Source organism: Microcaecilia unicolor, unplaced genomic scaffold (genome assembly GCF_901765095.1).
Source record: "Microcaecilia unicolor unplaced genomic scaffold, aMicUni1.1, whole genome shotgun sequence".
Classification (NCBI taxonomy): domain Eukaryota; kingdom Metazoa; phylum Chordata; class Amphibia; order Gymnophiona; family Siphonopidae; genus Microcaecilia; species Microcaecilia unicolor.
Window position 1 is genome coordinate 15,989 of NW_021963681.1, and position 24,944 is coordinate 40,932.

At 42.3% G+C, this 24,944-nt stretch overlaps 1 protein-coding gene across 1 annotated transcript in view; it reads right to left on the minus strand.

The window, feature by feature from the left end:
• The window catches only part of LOC115459564 (lysine-specific demethylase PHF2-like), a gene marked incomplete at its 3' end in the record, with an annotated part of 45,139 nt that overhangs the window by 13,263 nt on the left and 6,932 nt on the right, over window positions 1–24,944 (minus strand). Inside the window, exons 2-5 of the mRNA XM_030189376.1 lie at window positions 16,662–16,803; window positions 11,069–11,255; window positions 4,651–4,813; window positions 1,838–1,925 (exon numbers count right to left, since the gene is read on the minus strand). Coding sequence (XP_030045236.1) covers window positions 1,838–1,925; window positions 4,651–4,813; window positions 11,069–11,255; window positions 16,662–16,803 — 580 coding nt within the window. The remainder of the gene's footprint in view (window positions 1–1,837; window positions 1,926–4,650; window positions 4,814–11,068; window positions 11,256–16,661; window positions 16,804–24,944) is intronic.

The window sequence follows — 24,944 nt, forward strand, 5'->3', positions numbered from 1 at the left end:
TGTTACAATAAAGACCATCTTGTTGAACCTGCGTCTCCCTTGGTTTTCTGGAACAGCCTATCTACTCTGCTTCTCAGACTCACTCTCTCTCACCCAATGATCGGTGCCGATTGGCTCATTATTCAATTAAAATGCAAGCACAAATTGGGCACACGTCCAAATCTGCACGCACAATTTTGAGTGCCATATATAGAATGTGCGGATTAATGTTGGTTCACCTAATGACATCTCAACAGGTGCATCAATGCTCATCACACCGTGAAGTAACAAGCTTTAGAGACCCTATCTGTTGCTTTTGGCTGTAACCCCATGCTAAGTGCAAAAATCTAGTGCACTTCAGTAAACATGGCCCCAAATTAGCATCTAGACCCTTTGAACGTTGGCCTCATAAGTACTACACAGGAGCTTTTCTTGCTTTAATGGGATGAATTCTGACAATACTTATGATAGGAAAACAGAAATTATAAAAACGCATTTGTTTATAATCAACTGAATTTTCAAGACCCCCACCACCACCACTCCCACTCGGTGAGGAAATCAATAGAAGAATCAAATTATTTGTCTACGGTCACTGTTCAGAACCATGCTAATAATATCACAGCCAATCAAATTCCTGGGCTTCCCTTCTCCATTTTAGAATCCAAAAAAGCAATGCGCAGGATGCTGAAACATACATCCATGGTACGACCATGAAAAGGTCACTAATGGATCGTAAATAAAGCCCTGATGAAGGACGGGTTAGTTCTCAAAAGCTAGTCAGGAATGTACTGTTAATGCAATGCTCTGCTTTATTTTATTCATTGTTTGCTAACCTTTATTTCTCAACAAGACATTAAAAAACCTTAGCAGGTCCTTTTACTAAGGTGCGGTAAAAAGTGGCCTTAGCGCTCCCTTACACAGGTCTTTCCCGCACGTTAAAAGTATTTTTACCACGGCAGTAAAATTGCTGATTTTCTATTTTTTTGTATTAGTAGCCATGCGAGCCTACCATCAACTATTCTGTAGGCAGTAAGGGCTCACATGGTAATACTGCGCTAATCAGTTAACATGCGGCAATGTAGATGCAATAAGGGGCCCTTTTACTAGGTAATACTGCGCTAATCAGTTAACATGCGGTAATGTAGATGCAATAAGGGGCCCTTTTACTAAGATGCGTAGGTGTCTACATGCGTCCAACGCGCGTCAAATTGAAACTACCACCCAGTTACCGCATGCCCCAGGCAGTAATTCCATTTCTGACGTGCGTCCAAAACACGTGATAGAAAATATTTTCTATTTTCTACCGTGTGGCGCTTACCCGGCGGTACTCGGCAGTTTATGCGTGCTGATGCTTACCGCCCGGTTAGCACGTGAGACCTTATTGGCAAGTCAATGGGTGGTGGTAAGGGTCTTAGGCCCAAAATGGACGCGCGCTGGTTTTAATTTTGCCGTATGTCCATTTTCGGCCACAAAAAAGGGCCTTTTTTCCAGGCATGCTGAAAAACGGACATGCGTGCGTCCAAAACAAGCACCTACATCAACGCAGGCCATTTTTCGGCGCACCTTAGTAAAAGGGCCCCTAACTGATTAACACAGAAACGCCCCCAAGATACACCCCCTCAACCAAAAAATAAAAAATCATTTTTAGCAAGTGAGTAGCGAACAGATTCAGAAGTTGCTGCAGGATGCCCGAGTGTGTCCTGCGGTAACCCTTTTAAGCTGTGTAAGCAGGTACTAGAACTTACCGGAGCTTAGTAAAAGGACCCCCCTAGGCAACATTACACATTGTGAAAATTGAAATGTCAAATCATATGGACATAGAGCATATCTAAACAGAACTGTTTGAACAAAAAGGTACCTCATCTGCATTTCAACACTTATGCTATGTAGAAAATGTCCTGCAAAAGCCAGGCAATCGACAGCTGTTAGCATTGCATAAATCCAACCTAAATAAAAAAAGAGTGAGAAAGATCAAATGTGAAAAAGGAAATGGCAGGTTTACAGCACCATGAGTTTGTTCATTTGTTCAAGAAATATTTTCAGGAGAAATAAGTAGTATGAGAAACAGCGTCTTCATTAGCAAATGAAGTAAAAGTTACAGTTTGCTCACACTGGGGAAAACTTTCAAAAGTATGCCTACATGTAACTCTCTGGATACTTTTTCCCTGCAAACTTCACATAAACTTTCAGAGGAAAATTTTCTCTCTTTTATGCCTGCAAAAGCCTTTCAAAATTGCCCTCTTTGGGGCCCATTTACTAAAGTACGGTAGGTTTTGCAGTTACTGCACATTTAACACAAAAGTTAACATGCAATAACTGTTTGTAAAGCCTTTGTGGTAAATGCAGGGTGAGGATTCAGCACCTGCCCTGCATTTACCACACAGGCCACTTACTGCAGTTGGAGATAGCCTGAGAGCAACTGCACCACCTGACCCTTAACATAAAGTGCTGCAGGCCAGCTCTAAATAAATAAATATATAGTTCTGGAACAGCAGCGGCTCTTCTCCCTTCCACATCCCTCCCCTCAATCCTACAATCACACTTAATAACTCCCTAATAGCACCCAAGCCCTACCCCGCACCTCAAAGGCACAAATCAAGACCCCACCCTCCCTCGCATCCCTGGGATAGGAAGCAGGTGTTATCAGGGGATTCTAAAGTGTGGCACAAGGGATCAGGAGAAGGATGCAAAAAAGTGGGGGGGGGGGGGGAAGAGAATGCCACCACAACTCCTGTAGCAGTACGCTGTGCAACCAGACTGCTTACTGCAGCTGCACTTATCTCCTGTTGAGGTGGCGAGAAACTCGGGTGCGTTACTGGCAGTCAAGGCGGCTAATGCACAGTACTGACTCATGCACTAGCTGTGACAGCTGGCCACACTTTCACCCGCCCATGTGATGCCATGGCTCCTCCCACTCTCAGCCCCGCATCCGGTGAGATCCATTCTGCTATAATAAGGTCTTGAAGGTCTGGATGCATCGGGAAAGCCTTAGAAGGACCTCTAAGCCCACTCAAGATCGTCGTAGATGGAACTCCTGAAGCTGAAGCAGAAGGCTCCTCAATGGAAAGCACTGTCAATGCCTCAGAAATAGGAGTACTGAGCTCCTCTTTATGAAACAACCTCAGTACTTTGGGGTCATCTCCCTCCTCTAACTGCTCCTTCGCTGCAGGCTCCTCTGAAAAGACCAAAGGCCACATCAGATAAGGAGGGAGAAGCAGAGACAGACCTCCAGGAGTGGACAGATGAGATTAAATGAGATCTCTTAGGAGGCGGAGGGGCAGCGGGGCAAGAAACTGAAATACCCTGCAGTGACTCTGACTGGTAAATAGGTCTGGTATAAGACCAATATAAATGCCAGAGAAAACAAAGATCCCGATGCAGCTGAATGCTCTGTCGGGCCCAGAGGTTGTAAAATGGCAGCTGTGCTCTATGTGTGATCAGACAGAGGTTGTTCCTCACTGCCAGTCGGCCCCGACAAAATGGCGGCCGTTCCTGCACTCTCCTTTATCAAACTGCGCACTGGCCCTGTCGAGAGACCGAAGTCCACGGCATATTCTAATATCTGAAGATGAACTGCCGCAGACTGTTTCCCTCACGTCCCATGGGATTCCCGACTTGCACGCACTGCAATGCCCCGACACCGGCCAATGGGTTCCACAGTGGGAAAACTGCTTAACTGCCTCTGCAGGAGTCACCACTCACCCCAACTGGCACAAACGCAGCACAACAGAATCCCAAGTGGTGAGTCAGGATCCCTCCCCCCTTGCAAACGTCAAGTGGTTTTGAGGCAAAGTTTAGTGGGACTTATCACTGCCTGCTATTCCCCCCAAGCTCACAGTCTCCACAAGTGTTAGTAAAGAAGAAAAAGATTCAGGACTGATACTCTGTCCAAAGCTCTCCAGTAAACCTCTTTCCTTCTACTTTCTTTTTTTATTTAAGGTTGTTGTGCTGGAAAAAGAAAGCTCCACAGGAAACAAGGAAGAGGTGAAGGGAGGGAAGAAGTAAATTTGCAGAGCACCACATACAAGGATCTGAAGACCTCCAGATATAATTCTGAAGGCTCAAGCCACCTGCTAAGCTCAACTGGGGATCACCTGACCAATTGGGCCAGGAGCAAATCAGTCAGAACCAGAAGCTGAAAAGAGTGTCCATCCACCTGCTGGAGATAGAAAATACTGAGCAGCTGGACTGGATGCCAAGAGAGAAATGTCTCAGCTCAGTTCTCTATCTCCACCTGCTGACTGATAGACACAACTATCCCCATAGGTTTGTGGAACAGTGGGAAGCTACGCAATGGAATTTGCAGTTACCAAGCGTCAGTTGCAAAAATTAAGGCAATAACTGCAGAGCTTCTGCTGTAGCTGCTGGGAGTATGCCTAGCATCTTCTCATACAATAAGCAGAGAGAAACATGTAACACTACTTGCTGAGGTGTTCTTATCTGCGTCATCTGCTGCATTAACAGTTAAAGTACAGCAACTTACAGTTCATTAACTGCAAGGTTACATCCATGTCCTATTTCCTACCCTTTTCCACTCTATGCATGCATTCAGTGCATGATGCATTTAAAATTCCACAGAACTGTATTACGTTCTGACTTATGTTAATATGATATTTGCACATCTCAAGCTATCCTCTCACCCTGTTTCATTCTGCCTCATTTTCATCTCACCTGTAGGGATAAATAGGGTTTGTCCTTGTTTAACAGTGCACTTATAGCACTTATCCACTTGATCTGCAAAAAACATCTCACTGTGATTGGACGCGGATCGCCACCGTTCATACAAAGAGATATTTGCAGAGGCAGGTTTGATCAGATAGAATATTGTTTCTCCCTAAATTAGAAAACATAGCATTAGTGAAACAAAAAACACCAGAACTCCTTAACTAAGCAAAACCCCATTGAACTACAGTATTATACATAATATCTTTTCACAGGCAGCTAAAAGACTTGAGGCACATTTACTAATTTGGGCTACCACATTAGTGTGTGCTGATGCGGTAAATTAATGTTATTAATAAACAGGTAGAACTGCACAAAATAGGACCTCCAATAAATAATGTGTGTTAATGTCTATTAGTGCAGGCTAACTTGGTAGCGTATTTTAGCAAATCTAGCCCTTAAACAGATATGTTATAGTTACGGTCCATTTTTGTGAAGCAGTAAAATTGCTTCATGAATATGTACTGTAGCTATTTTAAATGAGGTTTCATTGCAGTCCTACCTGACCAAGTAACGATTACTCACCGAAAGTGAAGATCTGGCATTTAGTTCAAGGAAAATTCACATGGTGAGCCACACAATTTTCATTAATACATGCTACCCTTAACTAACCTCCCCCTCCTTCCCACCCCATCTACACATTCCCCAGCATTCAATATTACACATAACACATGATCCTCCTCTGCCCTGCCGTCCCCTCCGTGTGCTGCGATTCTGGCCTCCCCTCCATGTCCAGTGATTCTCCTCTGCACTGCCCTCCCCTCCGTATCCCAGGATTCTGGCCTCGCCTCCATGTCCTGCAATTCTGGCCTCCCCTCCATGTCCAGCGATTGTCCTGTACTCTGCCCTCTCCTCCGTGTCCCGTGATTCTCTCCTCTCCTCCTATCCCATCCATGTCCATCGGTTCTCCTCTGCCCTGGCCTCCCCTCCATGTCCAGCGATTGTCATCTGCCCTTGCCTCCCCTCTATGTCCAGCGATTTTCCTCTGCCCTGCCCTCCCATGTCCCACGATTCTCCCCTCACCTCCCATCTCCTCCATGTCTAGCGATTCTCCTTTGCCCTGCCCTCCCATCCGTGCCCCGCGATTCTATCCTCTCATCCCATCCATGTTGATCTCCTCTGCCCTGCCCTCTCCTCCCCTCCATGTCCCTCGATTCTGTCCTCCCCTCCATGTCCAGCATTCCATTGCCTTCACTTGTCTTGCTTGCATTCGTAACATCCTGATGTCAGCTCGCCTCCAGCATTCCCTTCCCTCTCACTGTTCCGCCCTCTGACGTCATTTCATCTTTACGCAAGAGCGGGACAGTGAGAGGGAATGGAACGCTGGAGGCTTGCTGACATCAGGATGTTACAAACCCAGACAGCCATGGAACGCTGATGGTACAAATTATTATATTAGATGTTCCTAGATCTGCCCCACCTTGTCCTTCTGCCACCAAAATTGAAAACAATGAAGAAGCTCCCTGCAGCTATCTGTTCACCAATCAATGCCATGACATGGCCAGCTCCAGCCACCTTGTACTCTCCCCTCTCATACCACTTCTCCATATGCTTAAGAGGAAAGCAGATACCAATAGGCAATAGCCCTAAGTGATGTCAGCCACTAGGTAAAGCCATCTTGGAACCAGAATCTGGGATAGGAATGCAGAGTGCCAACGTCATCAGGGCCTTACGACCAACTACACACCAAGGGCCCTGTTTACTAATGCGCATTAGTGTTTTTTTAACATGCCTACAATTAGCGCGCTAACCGTGTAGGCACCTATAGAGATATTGCAGGCATGTACACAGTTAACACGCGTACATGGTTAAAGCGCCAATAGCGCAGCTTAGTAAACAGGGCCCCAAATGTTATCATCAGGCTAATCATTGGATATTAGAGTCCAGGGAAGCACCATATAAAAATAAAACTGCAATATTCTGCAGACCAGGATAGTGAATGAAAGCCAGGGGAATCTGGGTAGTTTACAAACTATTATATAAGGCTTCCTTTCATTATTACAAGAAATCTCCATGCAGCCAAAAGGGGCTGAGCTCTGTAAAAGCGTGCAGTGCAGCCAGCTAGAACAACACATTTTAATGACATTAAGTGAACAGTAATGATATCTAACACTTCCATTTTTCTTTCTTTGTGTTCGCTAATGCCAGTAAAAGCCATACAAGCCTTTTACTATACGGTCTATTAATCCCAGCTGCAAGAGAAGGAACTGGAGGCCATAAACAATATTTAAAGCAAATGTACTATTTTTTTTTTTTTTATTATTTTATTTATAAGTTTTAACAGATTATTACAAGAACACTTGTAAATGAAAAAATGGAGAAAAGTATACATATTTTTCATAGGAAAATCAATATATAAGAAAACTACTTAATCTCATCCATTTCAAGTCCACAATTTGGGAAAAAAAAAACAAGGTACAATTCCAGGAAAATAATTTTTTCATGAATACAAGATCAAGAAAAAAAAAGAAGAGAACATAACATGCCTTATATTCCTTTTTACGGAGTAGATGTAGACAAAGCCTGGAATTGCTGACTAGGACTAGCCGCTAACTTAGAATCAAGAAAATTATTCAGCTGACATGCATCATAGAAAATATATTTGACTGAACTAACTTTAATCACGCATTTACATGGAAAGTTTAACCAGAATAAACCTCCTAACTGTAAGACCCTTGGACGGAGTTTCAGAAACGCTTGACGTCTCCTTTGTGTAACTCTGGCTATATCCGGAAATATTCTAATTTTTGTATTCATAAAGAGATCATCTCTATGGCGAAAAAATTGTTTAAGAACCCAATCACGGTCGGGTTCTAACACAAAGGAGACAATCAATGTTGCAGGGATCGTTGTCATTTCTTCTTTTTGAAGTTCTTGTGTTAAATTCAGCATGTCGAATGAAGCATCAGGTCTTTGTTCTGGTTGGTCCACTACACCCTTTTGTTTCTCAATTTTATATGGAGGCAAATAATAAATTTTAGAAATCGGAGGGTATGCTTGTTCTGGAATCTTTAGTATTTCTGATAAATATTTTTTAAACATTATTAGTGGAGCCATTTGAATAGTTTTTGGAAAATTAATCAACCTAAGAGTTTTAGCTCTTAGTTGATTTTCCAAATTTTCAGTCTTTTGGTGCAAAATAATGTTCTCTTTTATCAAGTTGGATTGTATTTGTTGTGAAGTTTTTAGAGCTTCATTACATGAAATTAAAGTTTTTTCGGTGTTACTCATTCTGGTTTCTAAAACTTCAATTTTTTCCAAAGGCATCTGGGTTACCTGTAGCACCTGAGATATCTTCTGTGTAAAAGAGTTCTCAAGTCCCACCAAGGCTTCCCAAATCGAATCAAGAGTTATATTCCCAGGTTTAGTAGGCAAAAATGACTTACTGGGTATAGCAAGCTCAGTCAAAACTTTCTTCATTGTCTGCTCCTTGGTCCCAGCCAGCAATTCCCTAGGACTTGCTCCTCCGACTTCCACAACCGGTAGTTCCTGGTCTGCTGCAGTTCCCTCAGCTGAATGCACTTCCAGGTCAGAGACACTGGGTGCTTCCTGCCCCTGCTGTAGACCCCTTGCCGGCATCATCGGAGGACTCCGCTGCTCGGGGCTGAAGGTGATGTCGGCCTCAAGCTGAGGGAGCAAAGAACCTCCCATTGCTCCCTCCTGCAGCGAGGAATCTTGCCCCGGAATTCTCACCGGCAGCGCGAAACGGTCCATCGGTCCCGAAGTCACGGCAGCTGTGGAGGGAGTCACCCGCTGCCTGCCCCTCCGTTTTGGCATCGCAAACAAGGTAAAAAAGAATTTTTTTTCAAAGGATTGAGGGGAAACGGGTAACGAGCCGTCTGGCTAGCGTTCCCTTCCGGACGCCATCTTGTTTTTTTTTCTCTCCGACACTCGCAAATGTACTATTTTTACAATTATTTTATTTACAGTTTTTCAGGGCCACTGTCAATTTGATCCACTAGATGCTTCTTTATGACCACCTATTATATTCACAGAAAACTGGCGTTAAGACCACTAATTCGTTTCACGTAAGCCACTCATTAGCTTCACGTTCATGGTTATAAAATGTATTTCACTTAAAAGGTAATTTTATAACAAAGTGCATATGTATCTTTATAACATTACCACCCTGGAAGCTGCCACAGAATGTTATACTTGCTTCAAGTTAGGCGCAACTGTGGAGCCCTTTTACTCCGCATGCTGAAATCTGGGCTTGACGCATTCTAACGTGGAACTCTCTCATGCATTTAAGCCCAGATTTAGGGGCCCTTTTATCAAGGTGCGGTAGGGTTACCGTATGGGTAGCACGCAGCAAAACAGTACGACCGTCAGGCACACACAGGCGCCCTGTGGTAGTTCTGGGTTAGGCACCTGCCGTTTCGCACATTAGAAAATCATTTCTAGTTTCTAGCGCAAGGGGCGGTAATGGCCACGTGCTAATTTGGAAATTAGTTTGAGGCCATTAATGGAAGAAATTGTAATTTGGCGATTTTATAGCCACACTAAAAAGTGGCTGGAGTGTGTGGGAACCCACGCATTAAAACTACCGCCAGCCACGTCTAGCACAGCTTAGTAAAAGGACCCCTGAATGCAGTACTTTTTTTTCGGAATTTCAGGTTGTGCACTAATGTTCACATTAGAACACAATGCCTGTAAAAAGTTAACATGGGAACCTTTGTCCTCTCCAGACTCCATTCCATTTATCTTGCTGCACCATATGCCTGGAATAGACTTCCTGAGCCGGTACATCAAGCTCCAACTCTGGCCGTCTTCAAATCTAAACTAAAAGCCCACCTTTTTGATGCTGCTTTTAACTCCTAACTCTTATTCATTTGTTCAGAAGCCTTATTTTATCATCCTCACTTTAATATTCCTTTATCTCTTGTTTGTCCTGTTTGTCCTAATTAGATTGTAAGCTCTGTCGAGCAGGGACTGTCTCTTCATTTTCAAGTGTACCACGCTGCGTGAGTCTAGTAGCACTATAGAAATGATAAGTAGTAGTAGTAGTCTTGGGATTCCGGAATCTTGCTACTCTTTAGGATTCTGCACGGAATCTTGCTACTCTTTGTCCTTATCCCTTATTTGTTCTGTCTGTCCTAATTAGATTGTAAGCTCTGTCGAGCAGGGACTGCCTCTTCATGTTCAGGTGTACAGCACTGCGTGCGTCTAGTAGCACTATAGAAATGATAAGTAGTAGTAGTAGTCTTGGGATTCCGGAATCTTGCTACTCTTTAGGATTCTGCACAGAATCTTGCTACTCTTTGTCCTTATCCCTTATTTGTTCTGTTTGTCTGTCCTAATTAGATTGTAAACTCTGTCGAGCAGGGACTGCCTCTTCATGTTCAGGTGTACAGCACTGCGTACATCTAGTAGCGCTATAGAAATGATGAGTAGTAGTAGTAGTATTTAAGAGACAGTAAGTGCTCTCGCATTAACTTTGTGTTAGCCATTCTCTGCCCATGGCACGCCCCTCCAAAAAATAAATTTTAAAATAGCTAATGTGCCAATTAGCACATGCAAGCAGGCAAATAGGTTAAGGGGACCTTTTGCTAAGCTGCGGCAAAAAGGGGCCTGTGCTAGCATCGGCACGTTTTTTTGATGCGCACTGAGGCCCCCCTCTTACCACAGCAGGTAAAATGCTACCTATTTTTGATGAAAAGAAATGGTCGTGCGATAAGTGAACTACTTACCGCACGGCCATTTCGGTGGGGAGCCCTTACTGTCACTCATTAAGATGGCGGTAGGGGCTCCCGCGCTAACCCGGCAGTTACTGGGCAGTCCACAGTGCTGCCCAATTACTACCGGTTAAGTTCCAGTGCTACAAAAATTGAAAAAGTTCCTTTAGAGCCGAAGATGGCGTGCGCTGGGGTGATAACTACAGCGTGCGGCAAAACACGCACAAACCCTTTAATAAAAGGACCCCTAAGTGCACTTTAGGGCTTGACACTCTTTAGTAAAAGGGACCCTGTGTGTGTGCACACACCAGTCAGACTTAGCACATGTATAATTTATAAGATATATGCTTAAATGCTAATCCTGACCCCGCTCCACCCTGGAGAACACCTATATATATAAATAATCACCCCTTTATAAAATTGCCTTCATAATACCACTGACACCACAGGACCAGCTTAAAAAATAAGTCAATCATCAAAAGCACATCACGTTCAGGTTTAACAAAATATTTTTATGAGAGTGGGTTAGGGTTGACAACTCACAGCATATGATTTAGACATTCTGATCTCATCGCATTTTTCCAAAAGTATCTTCAAAACATTGTGAGCTCAATGGTCTTTACTTTCCATTGTATTCTAGGTTTTTTCCTTAGATATGGTTAAGATGAAGATTTGGTAGTATTAATGCTTACTTTCAATATATGGTACCAAGCTGACGCCCCTCCTGAGTCTATGTGGAAGTCTGTGTAGCTGTCCTTCACACATATCAGACAATATTTCGTTACTTTGGGTTTTGCCAACAAAGCATCATCGGGCCAATAATTTTCCACCCAGGATAGTTTTTTAACTATGTCAGGAGCTTCCACAAAATTGGACATTCTGTTAAAAAAAAAAAAACTTTAATAATATTTCAAACATGTCAAATAACTTTTGCATTTTCAATTCCATTTTATATTTTTACATTTTCTGTATAGCAGAGATTTTAGAAAGAAGAACATGAATATTGATTATATTATGCATACAGAGTAGGCTTGTTTCAATTTTGAAACAGCGATCGATGCTCGAAGGAAATCAAATGCAAATGAAATGCATCTTTTTGCTTTGTTCCATTATGATAGAAGAACGTCCAAGTTTTAGGAACGCCCAAATACCACCCCTAACACACCCCCTTGTGATTTGGACGCACTGCAGAGAAAAACATCTCAAATCTGAGTTTCAAAAATTATACAGTACTTATGAACTACAAATGTAGAACAGAACAAAGTTTACAAAATGCCTCTTTATGCTATTTTTGAGACGTTTTTCTCTTTTGAAAATGAGCCCCTATATTGTTTTGGGGAGGATGGAAAGCCTTTTTCAGAGAAGCTATCGTAGCCTGTATAGTTTGAAGGAAGAGAAGCATCGATAAGCAAATATTGGAATTACCTGACTCTTCTTCCCCCTTTCCCTCTCTAAGTTCCCCCCAACTGTTTCCTACCATACATATCCCTCATTATACCACAATATCACTTTGTAATTATTCATACTATGTATTTGTTCAAACCGTAATCGGCTAACACCGGTAACGGTTATATGTAAGCCACATTGAGCCTGCAAAAGGTGGGAAAATGTGGGATACAAATGTAACAAATAATAATAATAATAATTAGAGGTTCAGCTTAAGAGGGAGAAGAAAGTATTGGTGGAGGGTCCTACGCAGAGGGGTAGAATGAGTTGTTGGCTAAAAATGCCCATTCTTTGAACTCACTGCTGCCCTTGAGAACCAAGAGGTGAGTGACAACTTTAAAACACAAAGCCAAGGAGGCTCCTGGCAAGGCTGGCACACAACTGGAGTGTGGGGGGAAGGGGGAATTCACTGCACGGTTGAGAGAAGGATCTGGAGATTGTTAGGTGCTCTGCTATGAAGTCTAACACTATTTTCTGTGAGTTTTATCAAGAATTATATAAATTTGAAGATGTAGACAGTGGGGATCTGAGGCGTTTTCAACAGTTGAAGTTGTGTAAGTTTCAGGTGAATCAGCTTGACCTTTTAAATGCACCCATCATCTACGGGTGCTGAGTCCTAGAGGGCGTAGTCTGCTTCTCAATAGGATATTGTAAAAGACCCCCCCCCCTGAGTTTCAGCAAAGGGGATGCATCAGAATATCTGTTGTGAGTAGTCGTGACCAATATTCAGGCTCACCACTGAAACCGGAGGGACTTACAAATCACTAACCTCGCCACCTACTCTCAAAGAGTGTGTGGGGAAAATAAACTAAAGTTAGATTTTTCCTGTGTTAGTAAGCACAAATTCAAATCTTTGGTTTAACAAATGCAGCATTTATTTGCATGTATTAAAATAACCATTTAAGTACTATCACTCTGCATAAAATGTCTATTCTTTGCAAAATATTTCAACTATACATAACCATGTGAACACTTGTATGATTTTACTTCATTACAGAACTGTGTCCCACCCACAACCAGCTAGACGCCTATCAGATAAGTACATATATCATTAAAACACTTAAAATATTCAAATCTCCCTTTCCTTCCCTTTTTCAAACTATAACATGTAAAATCACCCTGCAAGAAAATGATTCTTTGTGGGGGGAAGGGTCTCTTCCTTTTTCAGTCACTTAGCTGCACGGCAAGCTTCAGATAGAGCAATTGCTTTCTTGCGTGGGGGCCCAGACGATCGCTGTAATATTCTCCTTCCCTTCCGTATTCTTCTTCCTAAACCTCACACTCTTTAAAAAAAAATAACTGGAAGCAAAACCTTATCTTCCTATCAGTTCTCAGCAACCTCAGTGGGAATTTTAATCAGGACTTAAATACTGTGGTCAGCTTTTCTAATTAAAATAAATTTAATTAAATATTCCCTTCTAAACACCTATACTGTACTGAAGCTCCCTAATCTGAGGCGCTGCACTGTTTTGGTTGTCACTCACTCTACACCAGGTTCTATTTTCATTCAGGCAGTGAACATTCTATTCCGCTCTCTCTTGGTACATTGGATACAAAAAAAACCCTCATAAACCATTTTACTCTTTTTTTTTTAATTTTAAATAAATGTTTTTCTCCCTTTTCACATCCAACCTCATTCAATCCCCCCTTCTGCTCACTCAAACCCAATCACCATTTGGCTTTCATTCTCTGTCAACCATCAATTCCCTTTACTTTACCTCAAACAGATTCTCCTGCACTTTCCCTTATTACCACACCTTTACTATACTCATTCACACACCTCAGTTCTGAAAATCCTATTTTTACCCTCAATTTATCCTCAGTTTTTCACCAGCACTCAGAGCTCAATCAGACATCACCTTTCCCCATCAAAGCAGCAAACTCCTCTAAACTGCCACTAACACCCGTTTCCTAGGAAACCCAGCCTTGGCTTGCCATTCCGAGCACTCCCCAGACAATCCCAAGCCTTTTTCAGAATTCCAAACCTTCCTGCTGACCAACGGAATGTTGGTCAGCCCTACTAAATCCCTATTATTAATACCTGCTCCAGCCTGTCCTGCTTCTCTAACCTGCAGGACTCCTTCTGAATGGCCAGAATCAGCCACAACTACCCAGCACTGCCAGTTCATCATCTTCTGGGGCCCAGACACACCCCAGAAAACCCAGGTAAGTATTTATTTATTTTTTTCCATTAACCCTTAGTTACAATATAGCATAAAGTTCCAGAGTAACTGTCTGGATTTCCTTCGGTACACACACAGATTAGTTAATAGTCTTCCTCAGGAGGGTGGGCGGGAGGGTTTTCCCGGGCTAACAGGAATACAAGCTCAAGAGGATAAGGAAGGAAAGGTGGCTTGGGAGAACTTTGTTTACCAGTGAGCTTGCGGTAATAAGTTAGGGGAGAATTTGGGGATGTAGGAGGGGGGATAATGGGAGGGGGGAAATATGTAATGATGATAATAAGTGCAGAAGTAATCCTACTAAAGGATTGTGGGGGGAAGGGGGTGGGGAGAAAAGTATAAAAGTATGACGAAGGATGACTTCACATGGGTTTAGTATGGTTGTATTGAGTTTATCAACTTGGAATATTAGATCTGCATAACCTGTACTTTGTGCCTTATCGTCAATAAAAAAACGTGTTAACATAAATGCACCTATCATATGCAAAGGAGAGTAAAACCTGTGCAGAGAGTTCTACAGGATTCTCAGAGACCGTATCACCCTGGCATTAAAGGAGATGTATGCAGAGGCACTGTGGGAGATGGAGTTCCCTAGAGCAATTATGGCTGAGTTGGGGAAGGACCCTTTGACCAAGCTATTTGTAGCCAACAGCTTTTATAATTGTTGTTATGGTTACTGCCCAATTAACACCTGTTGCTATGGATAATAGCAACCTGTGGTTAACTATCAAAATCTACCCTTTAAAATCTCAACAGTAACTTCTAAGGATGTGATATATTAACACACTAAGTTCAATTTTATTATTCTTTCCAAACCAACAGAATGTTTGTACCAGTCCATTCACAGCATCTCCCCTCTTCTCATCTCTAGTCTAGTGTGAAGCCACTGGCAGAGGCAACACAGATACACACAGACGAACGTAGAGGGTTTGAAAAGAATTCCATGAGGCATGCCCCGCATGCTTTCCCCCTTGTTCAGTCAGCAGAGCGTGGAAAATGTGCAGAGAGTATGAAGACTTTTAAAGGCATTTGAGAGAGAGAAATGCAAAGACACAAACAAGAAGTACGAGCTGTGCTAGAAGAAGATGCATTTGTAGCTGGAGACTGTGCATACAAAGAAAGCATTTCTTTACAACAAGGCTGGTAGATGCACAGAACAGTCATTCAGTGGAAGTGTCAGGGACAAAAGAATTCTCAAAATTCAAAAAGGCATAAGACAGGCACATAGAAACTGTAATGGTATGACATCAAAAGGTAAAGCTGAATATACCGGGTAGAGAAAAAAAACCAGCAGGCTAGATTGATCTGACAGTTTTATTGAATGCCAATTTCTATGTTCCTGCAGCTTCTTTGAAACAGGGGATGCAATGTTTACTTGCAGGATTTTCAACACTGATTTTTCTTGAGCTTCCAGAGCACAGAAATTTCTATAAAGGTAGAAGCAATTCTTAAATAATCTTGATAATTCAATATATCTGCTTGTTTAACTTTCTATTATGTTATTCACGGTCTTTATGTAACACTAATTGTCTATTTTCTAATCTATTATCCACCAAGAACGATATATTGTAAGCCACATTGAGCCTGCAAAAAGGTGGGAAAATGTGGGATACATATTTATTTATTGCATTTGTATCTTACTATACCAACCTTCAGAAAGCACAATAGTTAACCCCCCTGTTTACAAAAGCAGCTCTAGCGGCTTCCGGTGCGCTAATGCGTTGCCGCACGGCTTTGTAAACAAGGAGTTAAATGAGTGAAATGGTTTTCCTCATTGAATGTGCATAAAACAGTTTAATTATCTGTTTATATAAATGTATACGATGATATTTACAATTAACAGGTATACAAACAAAATTGTGCAATACAGAACTCTAATATACAGTACTTACGAACTACAAATGTAGAACAGAACAAAGTTTACTAGTTTCCCTTTATACAGCACTATGGCTAAAAGATGTTTTCAAGTTTATTAGGAGAGGACTCAATACCATCTGAGCTCACTAGAAATAGAAGAAAACTGAACCAGGCATTAAACAAGGATCTCAAACACTAGTTTCCAGGGGCCACAAAGGGGTCTGGTATTCCAGCTATCTACTGAATGTGCATGAAATGACGCTGATGATGAATAGCCACTGAAAATAAAACCTGTTCTGTGACCCTCAAAGAGCGAGAGTTTTAGGCCACTGCGAGACAAAAGAGTGGCAAGCACAATTAATATTAATACAATAAAGCATGGTAAGGTGGACAAGCTAAATAACACATAAGTCATTGGTAACACTGTGAACCATTCATGCTTTCAAGCTCCCATGTGATTAACAGAATGGGAACTGTCTAAAAGTGTTCCCTAGGGGACGATGGATATGGAAACCGAGTTCAAGAAGTTCTACATGAGTTACTTCCTCGACCACATGGACTTGTAGTCTAAGTTGTATCTGCGACAATGGAAGGTAAAGAGGCTTGCCCAAGGTCATAAAGAGTGTCAGTGGGTCAAAGTACTTCTCCACTCAATGATTAGTTGGCAGATTTGTTGAAGTAAATCAATAAAATAAACTTGAGTTGGTTAGAAGTGTTTTGGAAGAGAATAAGCTTACATAAGGTAAACAACAAACAAAATTTTCCAATTAGAGTACAACGGTAATGCTGTCATAAGTCTTACCTTGTATCTGAAAATTCTAGGTTGATGACATTGAGAACTCTTTTTCTATTGGTGCTGTAGTAGTAATCGACAAATTCTTTTAACTTCATCTTACATTCCTTCTGCTTGGTAACGTCAGTGACATCTACTACTCTCTCGGGGCCTGAGAAATTAATAGCGAGTGTTAATTTTTACCTAAGAGGGCGCAAATAGGGCAGTATATGCCACGTATCAATACAGACAGAGCTTTCCTGAGAGATATCTTCCTTCATATCTTTAAGTCTGCTGAGTTATTCTTCACACACGTCTACCAACAAAGAAATACCTTCCACACATCATAGGCTTCCTCATCCAGTTTCTGGCATTCTACTTCTTAGTTTAGTAACAATAATAAATTCTAAGAATTCACATATTTAATGTAAAATAAATTCTACTGTAAGCTGTATATTTTTCAGGAAATTTGGTTGGCTTAGGCTTATTCCTAATCTAACTTCTTGAAAAAAGGGTACATTCTCCATCTGATAAAATAACAAACTGAATTACAGCATAACTGTGCATCTATGCTAAGACAGGTCTAATACAGCAAATTGGTACTCTTTGTTCCATATATCCTTGCACGAGATCTATTTAGGAAAAAAAATATACCACCACTAGAACCTTTCTTTACCTTCTTGCCAGAACACTAAGGGGCCCTTTTACGAAGCTGCGACAAAAAATGGCCTTAGCGCACCCTTACGTGGGTCTTTCCTTGATGCTCCAGCCATTTTTTCCACAGCTGAAAAATGGCCGCTTTTCAATTTCCTCCATTAAAGGCCATGTGCTAATGTTGCCATTAGTGCATGGGCCTTTACCATCACCTGTTTTTTTAGGTGGTAAGGGCTCATGCCTTAAGCATGCGCTAATAAGTTAGCGCACGGAAATGTAGCTGGACTGAATGAATAACGTAGACACGCCTACTCCATCACCAGACATGCCTCCTCCATATTTAAAAAAAACAGCATTTCTTTTTTAGCACGCACATGTTTGAAACTTACCGTGGGGCAACTCAGCACGCCCCCCACGGTAAGCCCTTTTAACCTGAGGTAAGCATGCGCCAAATTCCATAAATCAAGACGCTAATATAGAAAGCTAACAAAGCAGTGATAAAGAAAAAGCAATGGATGGAAGTAGTATATTTATGTGCCCGTAAAAGGGTAGACCACTAAAACCCTATGTAGCTGTAACAGCGGCAAAGAACATGTCATGCATTCAAACAAAAAATCTGTAACTGTTTTGCAGTCCATGATTATTATTTGGCCAAATAAGTTAATTGCCACTTGAAAACAAGTGTGATTACAAATAAAAGCTTTCTGTCACTACCTTCTCATATTAACTAAGGACTATGGCCTTGATATTTTGTAAACTAACAACATTACAATTCACAGCGTTGCAGCAGACAATGGATAATCAATATACAGAAAACTACAATAGCAGTAGAACATAACACCAACAAAGGTACCAGAGATGACTAGAAATGGAAGAGGAAATCCACCATAAAATACAACATGAAAATAAAGGCAGATGATAACAACTTCTTATAGGGAGAGATGTTCATCAGAGGAAATGACTTGGAGCGTGGGACTGGAGAGACAAGAGAAAGTCCAATACATACCAGAATCCTGAACTAGCTGGAATAAAAATTAAAGAAGCAAATATCATTTAAAAAGTTAACCATTTAAACTACTGGAGGACTAGCCTACTGGTTAGAACAGTGATGTAGCCACAGGTAGGTAGGCGCCCACCTAGAACTGAAGCTCCCTTCCTGTGGCTGGCAGGGATCCCCAAGCCCCACCAGTTGAAGACTTCCTCCAATAGCAGCCAGAACATTGTCCCACCTGGGCAGCCAGCAGCCGTATCCACAAGAGCAAAAAGTGAGCATGTGCAGCACAGCCAGGGCAGGCAGAAGTAAGAACTCATAGATACTGCCACTGACTGCCAAGGTGGCAAAATGTTTTGGCAGCTGTTGGAGGAGGTCTTCAGGTATTCATATTTTGCCTTTGGTGATGGGAGGGGGTGCCAGGGTGGTGAGAATTTCATGTCCACCCACCCACCTTGGGTTCAGGCCCACCCAAAATTAGCTGTCTGGCTACGCCACTGGGTTAGAGCAGTAGGCAGAGAAGCAAGGAAACCAATGTTTGAATCCCACTGATGCTCCTTGTAACCTTGGACAAGTCACATGAACCTCCGCTGCCTCAGGCACAAACAGACTGCAACCCTTCCAAGCAGAGAGGCTGCCTGCTGTACCTGAATGTGACTTGTTTTGAACCAATACTGAAAAGGTGTGAGCTTAAATCTTAATCCTGAAATCTAACCCTTTAAACAATTAATGCACAAATAGCAAGGGCTGGGGCCTCCAATATGCCCACACGTTTGCCACCTCTCTTTCTCTCCTGTGCTTACTCTATGCCAGCCCAGCCTGGGGAACTGCAGCACTGGCCAGGAAAGAGGAATGCATATCAAAACACGCTAAGGCAATTTAATGCAAGTTAAATAACACAGGCCCCCATTACTAATTGTATGATTTACTTGAAATATTGCACCCTAACTTGTAAAAAGCATGTTGTAAAGGACACCTTTAATCAGGGCTGTTGCCTCAAATAAATACTTTTAGTGGTGAGAAGTCGGGATTGGGTTTTTTATTATTTATTTATTGCACTTGTATCCCACATTTTCCCATCTATTTGCAGGCTCAATGTGGCTTACAGAGACCTGTTATAGCAACGCCATATCAGGTTAGAGAAAACAATTGGTGTTACAAAGAGGTAAAGAAATCCAGGAGAATTTGGACAAGTCGTTAATGAAAAATACTTTCTGCGCCATTTTGGTTAGGTGTTGTGTTGTAGTTAGTTAAGGGTTCTCGTGGTTATTAAAGAGGTAGGTCTTCAGGGATTTGAGGGAGTCAGTCAATTCTTTGATTGTTCTTAGGTGATTTGGAAGAGAGTTCCACATCTGCGTGCTTATATAAGAAAAGCTGGACATGTGTGTTAGTTTGTATTTTAGTCCTTTGCAGCTGGGGAAGTGTAGGTTAAAGAAAGGTGCGGGAAGATCTCTTAGCATTTCTGGGTGGCAGGTTTACGAGGTCTAGGTGCGGGAAGATCTCTTAGCATTTCTGGGTGGCAGGTCTACGAGGTCTAGCATGTAGGTCGGGGCCTCTCCGTAAATGATTTTATGAACAATCGTGCAGATTTTGAATGTGAGACGTTCTTTCAGTGATAGCCAGTGCAGTTTCTTCCTTAGGGGTTTCGCGCTTTCATATTTTCATTTCATATTTCACAATATCATTTGGAACGAATGTTGTTTGCTAATGAGTGTACACTATTTGCATATAAGTATATGCACATACACCTCTAATTCTATAAACTTTATATTTAGTGTGCAAAGTTGTGCGAAACAGTTTATAAAATATGGTCAGTTGCATATGCAGCTTAATTCAAAAACTGGCTCTTAATTGGATTCAACAGCCAATAATTATTGGCTATAATTGCCCCTAGTTGGTGATAATTGGCCCTTAGCAGCTATTCTATAAATTGTACGCTCAAGTTCCAGATGCACACCTTCAATGGGGCGCAGACATGGGAGGGACATGGGCAGGTTATGGAACACTACCCTGTTTCCCCGAAAATAAGACATCCCCTGAAAATAAGACCTAGTAGAGGTTTTGCTGAATTGCTAAATATAAGGCCTCCCCTGAAAATAAGACCTACCTAGCAAAGTTTTTGTTTGGCCCCGATGGGACATGGACACAGAACCTTAATTTTTTTCGCTGCAACCCAAAGACGAAACATTAAAGAAATGCAAGAAACAAGACTGAGGTGGAAAATCTATCGTCCAGCGGACTCCTACCATCCTCCTTCACGCTTTCGTGAAGATCAACTACCGGTAAGTGAGCCCGGAAAGAAAAGAAACATCCCCCTTGCAGAAATAATAAAAGGAAAGAAAATGAGTAACCGAGCCCTTTCGGTGCTGCTCCATCGCCCAAGGGCTAATTCAGACTAGAAGGATGGAAAGTGTTACGAATGTACAGGAGGAGCGCATAAAGCGCCACCAACGGGGAACGGAGCTACCGTAGAATTTTTTTTTAACGTTTGTAATATGGTAGGGATGATCCTGCGCCCTAAGCCCTCTCACAACCTCCCGAGACCCCCAGCCAGAGCAGCCCGGCCCCACATTCCATTACCTTCCCTAGTTCATACCCCTCCTCCATTCCCAGCCCGGCCAGGGCGGCTCTGCTCCACTCGAGTCCTGCGGTAACTGTGGGCCTACTCCTGCAGGATACTGCCCCCCACTTCAAAACTGTTCCTGACCGCCACAGTCCCCCTACTACTCCCGAATAAGACATCCCCTGAAAATAAGACCTAGCGCATCTTTGAGAGCAAAAATTAATATAAGACACTGTCTTATTTTCGGGGAAACACGGTATCATTCACGTGCTTAACCTTAGGCACATATATGCAGACTATCGCTGGTATTCTATAACAAGAGTTCCACGTTGAACTGCCGTTACTGCTTTCATGATCGGTGCACATCACCCCGGTGCCACTTCTTGAATTTACCTTCTAGTGTACAAATACATGGTTCACACATGTATAACGGTTCAAGCATGCATGCATGCATTATCAGTAAAGAGTGCACACTGTCCGCTGGATTTCATATAGTGCGCCCAGCGCTCTGTGCTGAAAACTAAGTGTATTCCATAAGAACGTGACCTGATGACCTTTTCAGAAATTACTGAAGACTTATCTTTAAAAAAAAAAACTTACAAAAAAGATCCCCCATAAAATACCGACACATAAACTTCACCAGATACAAGTTTAATGGAACTGTTCAACTTTGTTTATTCTAACTTACACCCTAATTATTGAACATTATATCTTATCCTGTTATCATTACGTTATGTTCTATCTATTTACCCACTTCTCATTATACATAATTTTCTTATGCACCTTAACTGCAATAAGGCTGAAATTATTATTCTATTAATATGATTGCCATGATATTCTCATGCACCTTATTTGATATCTACATTCAGATTTCCTCATCCCATTAATATGATTGTTGTTGTATTATATTGTAAGCCACATTGAGCCTGCAAATAGGTGGGAAAACGTGGGATATAAATGCAGCAAATAAATAAATAAACGTAACTTAATTAGCTTAACAAGCTAATCATTGTTAATAACCGCACCTAAAAAACAATAATGAGCACTAATTGGTAACAGTTAGAATTTACAAGCACAACTCGATAAGTGTATTCTGCAACAAACTATGCCTAAATTCTAAGATGCATAGTTCAAAGTGGCGTGGTCATGGGCAGGGAAATGGGCATTTCATGGACGTTCCTAACAGTGGCGTAGCTATGTGGGGCCGGGGGGCCTGGGCCCCCGTAGATTTGGCCCTGGACCCCCCTGGCAACGACCCTCTCAACCCCCCCCCCCCTGCCACCAACCCCCTGTCGCCTGCCTTTGCTGGTGGGGGACCCCAACCCCCCCCCGCTGAGGTCCTCTTCTTTCCGCAAAAGGCTTCCTTCTGTTTCTGACGAAGTCAGACTCACAGAACGAAGCCTTGCAGATCAGCTGATCTGCAAGGCTTTGTTCTGTGAGTCTGACGTCGTGCAGGACGTCAGAAACAGAAGGAAGCCTTTGCGGGAAGAAGAGGACCTCAGCTGGCAGGGGTTCAGGTCCCCCCACCAGCAAAGGTAGGCGACGGCGGGTTGGCGGCGGGGGTTGAGAGGGTCGGCGGCGGAGGGGGCAATGTTCGTAGTGGCGGCGGCAGGATCGGCTAGGCGGGGGGGGGGGGGGGGGCTAAAATGTGCCCCTCACCTCAGGCTCTGGACCCCCCCTCCTGCGAAGTCTGGCTACGCCCCTGGTTCCTAAATTTACGCATGTAGTTACAGAATATGGCCCACTGCACGGAAATCTGATTGGGTTAGAAATTGGTGAGTGGAAGGCGTCAAAGGGTACTAGTATATGGAATTTACTCTGAGAAAAGGGATGTTACCACTGGTCTGCAGCAAGGATCGGGTCTTGGTCCAGTTCTTTTTAAAGATTTTTATAAGTAATATTGCAGAACTGTCTGGTAAAGTTTGCCTCTTTGCACATGCCAAAATCTACAACAAAGTAGAAACCCCGATGGTGTTGATAACATGAGGATGAATCTAGTGAAACTTGAAGAACGGTCCAGAATTTGTCAGCAAAGATTTAATGTTAAAAAAAAAAATACAGGGTCATGCATTTGGGCTGCAAAAACTGAGGGAGGGGTATGGGGGTATAATATAGTACATATTTTGTGCACAGAACAGTAGAACTTAGGGATCATCGTATCTGATGATCTTAAGGTGGCCAAACAGCTAGAAAAGGGGGGTGGCAAAGCTGAGGATGGCTGGATGCATAGGAAGAGGAATGATCAGCAGAAATAGAGATGATAGTGCCTCTATATAAGTCTCTGGTCAGACCCCATTTTGGAGTGCTGTGTGCAGTTCTGGAAACTGCACCTTCCAAAAGATAAACAGGATGGAGTCAGTCCAGAGAGCAACTACTAAAATGGTCAGCAGCCTTCATCATAAAGTGTATTGGGACAGACTTAAAGATTTTAATATATACACTTTGCAAGGTAGGCAGGCAAGCTGAGATATGATAGAGGCATTTAAATATCTCCATGGCATAAATGCACAGGAGGCGAGTCTCTTTCGATTGAAAGGAAGCTTTGGAATGAGAGGGCATAGGATGAAGGTGAAAGGGGACAAATTCAGGAGTAATCTAAGGGAATATTTCTTTATGGAAAAGTTGGTGGATACAGGGAACTGATTCCTAGTAGAGGTAATGGAGAGAAAAAAATGTTGAATTCAAGAAAGCATCGAACAAGCACCTAGGAATGCTAAGGGAGAGGAAGGGCAGACTGGATAGGCCATATGGTCTTCATCTGCCATCATTTTCTCTGTTTCTTGCAAGAACTGGAGACCCTGGCTCCCCAACCACTAATCTACCCATACAGCTGCACGGCAGTGGATGCTCCTAGCTCCAACTACCTCTTTCCCATCTCACCACAGGAAGGATATCATAAATCGCAGCGTTTGGCTGCAGGCCATACCCTCTGTTTCCCGCACAACAGAACCACTCAACAGAGGCAATAGGTAAGGTAAGGTAGGTAAGTAAATATTATGTGGAATCTTGGATTGCATGTTGACAGGTTCTGGATGACACTTGAATTTTGGTACAAGCTCCCGTGTATTCCTCTCATTTTGTTCCTATGCCAAAATGCAACACAAATATTCCAGCACAGCTACACTTCAGCATGGCTTTCCGGGCTCTGTTTACTAAGCCTCGCTACAGGTGTGCTAAAAATTAGCGTGCACTAATGAAAGACACGCCTATTATATTCCTATGGGTGTCTCTAGCATTAGCGCACGATAAAAAGTTTGCGTGCCTACAGCGCGGCTTAGTATACAGGGCTTCTTAGTAAGCCATCATCTTAGATCCACAATGACACAAGTGATCAGTTGATTGTCTGTTCCAAAAGGCTAGAAGGCAGAAAGAAAAAAAAGAAGTCTAGCTGCTACTTATGCCTTGGTTTTTGTTATTTGCCTGCAGCAGTGTGATTATGTTTGTTTTGTACAGATTGCTATTCTCATAGGTTTCCTCCTGGCCTGTGACTCCCCCTCCCCCAGCCAATTCCTTGTTAATTGGTTCTATCATGCACTTCCTTCTCTAGTATTGGTATGTGATTCCAGTAATGCCTAACTTTCTCAACAAAGAGACATTTTTAAAAAATTGATGTAGAAATGTGTCTACTCTAATAGACTTTTCTTCTACATATTCTATTTACTATATAAAACTGTGAGAATGATGTATTCATGCAAATAAAGCCCTGCTCTATGCAGACACTTCACAACATCCCAATCATTCTAATACCTTTTACATAAGTCCACACCTTAGGATCGGAAAATCCAATGTGTCAAAGGTGTTTATAGTTTTTAAAAATTAAATATACTATCAAACAAGATTTCTATACCCTAATATTATAGTTATTTAGACTAATTCGTACTATATAGCAGAAACTTACCCAGGAATAACGTATTCATAGTTTAGAATACATGCATTTCACAGAAACACTATTAAAAATATGACATCTTTGATTTTTCTTTTTTGATCACTGTATTCATTTTTGTAGACTGAAGGAAATACAAAGTGTACAGGCTGTACAACTGAGTTCAAGCTTCTTGTCTGATGGAAGCAAACAGGCTCAGTGGTGAAGTAGAGACGAATGGAC